The sequence below is a fragment of the Lottia gigantea genome (assembly GCF_000327385.1).
Source record: "Lottia gigantea unplaced genomic scaffold LOTGIsca_8, whole genome shotgun sequence".
NCBI lineage: Eukaryota > Metazoa > Mollusca > Gastropoda > Lottiidae > Lottia > Lottia gigantea.
In genome coordinates, this window is record NW_008710662.1 from 3,562,508 (window position 1) to 3,568,179 (window position 5,672).

At 34.1% G+C, this 5,672-nt stretch overlaps 1 protein-coding gene across 1 annotated transcript; it reads right to left on the minus strand.

Annotated features, from left to right (window-relative positions):
* Positions 1-5,062: 5,062 nt before the first annotated feature.
* LOTGIDRAFT_79694 (hypothetical protein) lies at positions 5,063-5,317 on the minus strand (the record flags this gene model as incomplete). The annotated part of the gene is made up of 1 exon (XM_009066792.1): positions 5,063-5,317. A coding segment is annotated over one exon (255 nt), but the record flags the coding sequence as incomplete, so codon positions are not given.
* Positions 5,318-5,672: the final 355 nt, after the last annotated feature.

Consider the following 5,672-nt stretch of genomic DNA (forward strand, 5'->3'; position numbering starts at 1 on the left):
AAATTCGCTTTCAGTCGATGTCAAATTTAGTGTGTTGAATTTTTAAAGAAAATAAAGCTTAACGTAAGACTTCATGTGAAGTGAATCTGATAGTATAATGACTTAATATTCATTATCTTTATGATTTTATACATATTTTGAATTCTAAACCTGGAGATATACATCTGCTTTATTCTTCAATAATTGCTCGTTTAGATTGTCATTTAGATTATTCGTCTTCTATTTGAATAGGACGAGTATAAGCTCATAGATTTACCATTTCAACTACTGGTATTGTCCCTTTAATATAGAAATTAGGCCTGGGTGATTACCTCTAAACTACAATAACAACATCTCATTTAGCCATCATGCCTCCATCATTTTGGCCACTCACCCCATTCTTCTCTTAAATCCACGGGATATTTTCAAATCTTCTATTTCATATCGTCGACTTTATCATGGCTTAAAATTCTCTTCTTTGTCATTTTACCTAACAAGGTCATAGATAGATATTTTCCCGATTTAGAAACATACCTGTGGCGCGGAAATATTCAAAATACTATGGACATGCCATCGTGGGTGGGTGAAAAAGCATTTAGTTTGACATGCTGACTAATGGATTCAACCGATATTCACATGAGCTTTAAATCCATGTTGCTATTAGAATTGTCATTAAGCGATAAAGAATGGTTGAAATTTGATAGATTGCCTAAACTTGTGAAATGATCAACAAAACTGGTATAGATTTAAAGATTAAAAGCCTGTTTAAAGGTATATCAATCAAACTGCCAATATTATCAGTGAAATCATAATGTCCTGTAGATAGGTATAAACTACACTGTATGTAGATAGAATGAAATGTATATTGGTGTTGGATTAAACCTTGTTTACAATCTATCATATCCTCTATTAAAACATTTATCATTCTATAACATGATAGTAAGATTTGTAAACTGAGCTTCTAATCTGAACATTGGATCGTTAGACATTATAACTGTCGGTGGTTTTTGACAATCCCACTAACGATGGTTTGTCGCTAGATCTGGTAACACTGAAGCAATGTTACCTAGGTTTATATCCAATTTTGTCATAAACAATTACTTAGTGGAGAGAGGTCGTGAACGCTCATATCGACAAAAAATCGACTAAGATTCCATCCATTCAGATCGACTATCTGATTCAATGTTTCCTTCACAATGTCGACAATGAATGGTAAATGTGATTCTTGTATGAGCTCAGGTCGCCTAAATCCAGTGATTGCTCTCATAGATGTCGTTGAAGAAAAAATTGCTCGCAGATTCAGACAGTCGGAAGGTCGACATGAGTTCCCTAATCTTGGCTAATATGAAAGCTTATCGTATGTCGTCCATTTATGGCAGGTATTATAGAACCATATGTCTAGTTACATGTATATCAAAGAAGAAAATCCATGAAACCATGTCCCATAATTTAACGAGTGTTTTAGGGCGATAGTGGTGAATTAAATGTTAAATACGCAGATGCATATAAATACCTAGGCCTGTGGGTGAACGAATTCTGTGACTATTCATACAGCGCTAAAGAGTTATCAAAATCGGCAAATAGGGCTTTGGCTGTGATTAAAACCAAATCGATACAGTTTGGTGGATTTAGCTACGATGTTTACACAAAATTATATGACTCGCTTGTCAGGCCTGTATTTACTTATGCATCTGGTATTTGGGGTATTAATACACATAACTGTATTAATGCGCTGCATAGTAACGCATGCAAATTTTTTCTTGGTTTGAGCAAAAGAAGTAGTAATTTGGCAGCAATGGGGGACATGGGATGGCTGAAGGGTAATAATTTAGTTAAGATTGAATTGTTTAGATATTGGAATAGACTTAAACTCAACGATAATATTCTTTGTAAAACTGTACATAAATGGGCCAGTAGACGTAAGTCTTCCTGGGATCACCGAGTATTAAGTATCGGTCGAGAACTACATGTATTAAATGATCAAAGTGACACTGTATGTATTGATGATGTGTGGGATAGTCTATGGGAAAGGGAAGTGGGTCAGTGGTCTAGGGATGTATGGAATGACCGCACACATGTTAATGGAAACAAACTCCGGTCATACCGCATGTACAAAACTGAATTCGGAACAGAACCGTATGTCAAAATTATTAAAAATAGAGCTCACAGACGCGTGTTGTCCAAACTTAGAGCGGGTTCACTCCTTTTGAGAATTGAAACTGGTAGATTTGTTAGACCCCCCGAACCTCTCTGCTTAAGGAAGTGTCTTTTATGTGATAATGGGGAAATTGAAAATGAGGAGCATTTCATTTTTAACTGTAAATTATACACTGATATAAGAAAAGTTTTATGTACCGAAGCCTGTTTTATTAATCCAGATTTTTTATTTTATAATAATGTAAATAAATTGTGTTTTTTAATGACAAACGAACGAATTTTACCATATTTTGCCGCATGTATTTTTAAAATGTTTGAACGTAGAAAACCGACTGTGATAGCCTGAGCCTTTTTATTTATCATAATGTTTATTTTACTTGTATATTTGTGTTTTACCTGTCTCATTGAATGTAGTTTTATGATATAATTCTAAGGTGTCTCATAAGTCGAAGCCGGCTGGCGTCCATTTTATAATGCTGTAATTATTTTATTGTTGTTATTCTCTGTATATATGGACGGTGACACTTAAATAAATAAATTATTATTATTATTATTGGTATTATTTACCCTGGAACGTCTGATTTGGTGAAGTATGTTAGGTTAAAATCAGGGAAGACGGGTACAGCCGTTTTGTCTGCTGAGATGGTACCCAAATTGCACTGTATAACTCTCATTCAATGACCGCATCGCTTCGATGGTGTTACAATAAAAAAAAATACAAAATATCAGTACAAATATGTTTTCTTTTATCAAATATACATTAATATATAACAATTGAAGTAATAAAAAAGGAACATAATGGTCAATAAAATGCAAATTCTGGCAGTGTAGTGGAGTACTCTTCATAAAAAGAGGTAATAACAAGTCTACAGATAGAAAAATAAATAGATCATCTACCTAGTAATATATAACAATAATAATAATAATGGTACCAATATTGGTAACAGCACTTGACTTTAATATACATGTGTAACAATTATAGGAAGACAATGAGGTACTGTGGCACTAATGTATAATTTGCGTATATGACGTAACAGACCATTATAATAACCATATAATATAATATAAATTTATTATGATTTGTTGCATTTACTCAGTAAATTGGGTTTCATGTATCTTAAACTGATATTATAACGTAAAGTTATAGTTGTGAATTTAAGAAATTTCGATGTGGTGGTGGCACCGTATTGGTTGGCCACGTACTTTCAATGGAAGAGTCAATAGTATTTCAAGATTTATTTCACGCTTAAAATTTAGCGACCTCCATATTTATTCAGGCATGAGCTTTTTAAGTAGTTATATTAGGCATATGTGAATATGCTCTTCATATGTGTGGCAGCATTCATATCTAAAAGTGTTCAAGTTCACATTCTGGGGGTATGGTTTTTAAGGTTATTCTTCTTTCACTCACTATTCACTCTGCAGCACTCAATAAAACTTGTTGTCACTGTAATGATAAAGAATACAAAATTCATAAGTAACATAATTATAGAGGTGCTAAAATGTTACATATAAACATAATAGCAGTATAACAACATTATGTAAAAGTGCTCTCGTATTCAACATTTATAACACAAAACGAGGGACCTTATTTTAACATCAAGGTTTTGTTTGTTTAATTTTTTATCACCAAATCTCTACTGTATTTCCAAGTCAATTGTGATTGAATTTAAAACGTGCTAGTTAGGACATAGTTAAATATTGAGAGTTATTAAGCATGGGAACGACCCAGATGAAAACTATTATGTGATTGAAAAGAGGATGTTTGTTACCCCGCCTTTCAACCAACTTAAAGGGGAGACATAGTGTTAATCACTACATAGCGTGACCTATAATGTATAACCCTTTATTTCAATACGTTCAACTTTATATAGTCCCCTTTTTCAACAAGCAGATATACCACTCTGCATTATAATCAAAGTTATCAAAATTCCTATCGATATATCTCATACAATTTCAAAGAAGATGCTATTCTTTTGATATCTTTGTTTGCATTATTCCCGAAATAATAATTTCGTTTGAGAGAAGATGAAATTAATTTGCTCAGTCAACTTGAAACAAATAAGTTAGAAAATAATTAAACATGAATTTATCCAATAAAACACCTGTGATATATAATGAGTATAATATTTATTTCTTTATAAATATCTTTAATCTCCGACAAATCAATAAAAACCAAGCGTTTAATATAATTTAGTTTGATTGGTTAAGATAAAGAGAGAAAATCGATAAGTCTCGACGATATTAGGGTGGTTCCTGAAGGTGTACTATTCAGGGGGCAATATAAACTTGCTGATAAAATACTCGACTGTGATTTATTTGAACCACCTAAATCTATCAATATTAATGTCACACTCTAACCACACTTTTTTCAACAAAATGATAAATAGGTCTGAGTACTACCGCGCGATCTACACGCGCCAACTGCAGACATAATACTACAAAGGTAATTTTATTGAATATGATCGAGGCAAGTCTGTCGCCAAGGGGCACTACAGATTGATGAAAAATCACGAAATATGAACGATAAAAGTTGAAAGCGTTATGAGATAAGAGAATGACTTACCAAATCTGATCATGATAAATTGACGCCACATAGTGCATCAATCCATGTACTAAATTCACTTAGATCTCGTTCTTCAAAGGAACTCACTGATGATTCACAAGAATCTGAGCACTCACTAGGTCCTGGAGAGTGAATGATATTACTGTCGGACTGTCTATTGTCTGTAGGTATTAACATCCTATGATATGACTGAGAAGATGGAACTGATACGAAGGATGAAGTAGATGAAGAAGATGAAGATGATGAATATGCTGTTGACGGTGATGATGATACTGGAGATGTTTGAGGAACTGTTGGAATTCCGGTGGAGTAATCATTCTCATTGTTAGTATTAAAAGCATCACATGGAACTGGTGTACAGTTATTTGATTCTAGAAGTTCTTGTAAATTCTTTATATATTCCACAGCAGCTCTTAATGTATCCACTTTGCTCATCTTTTTATTCTTTTTACCATTTGGAACTCGTTGCCTTAAAGTATCAAAACCATTATTCACTTGTTTCACTCGGTTACGTTCTCTAGCATTTCTTCTCGATGACGCAACAGGGTGCACTTTTGGAAGATTTAATCCAAGTTTACTGAAATCTGCTCTTCTTTTGCATCGGAGGAATTCTGGCTCTGTCGTGCTTCCATCTGACGGTTCCTGTTTCTTAATAGGTCTTAAAGCTCGAACTTGTTGTGCTACTGTGGTTGTTTTCAATAAAATACATGGTCCGGTGACAACTACTCTGTTACTGGTACTGACAGGAATCGCCTGCAAAGGAACTAAAGAACTTGACATGGTTACTTCTTGGTGGCGCCTAATTCGTGTGGACGACTCGTGGATTAAGTGTGCTACTTCCACACGCTTTATGTCGAGTTGTAACTCTCGTCTCGCTTTATGACCACTGCTCAAATGACACCTTTAGAGATTCAGGTATATAAAGGTAACTGTCTCTTAGTTGAAGCCCCACCCCTCGTCTACAACTGGC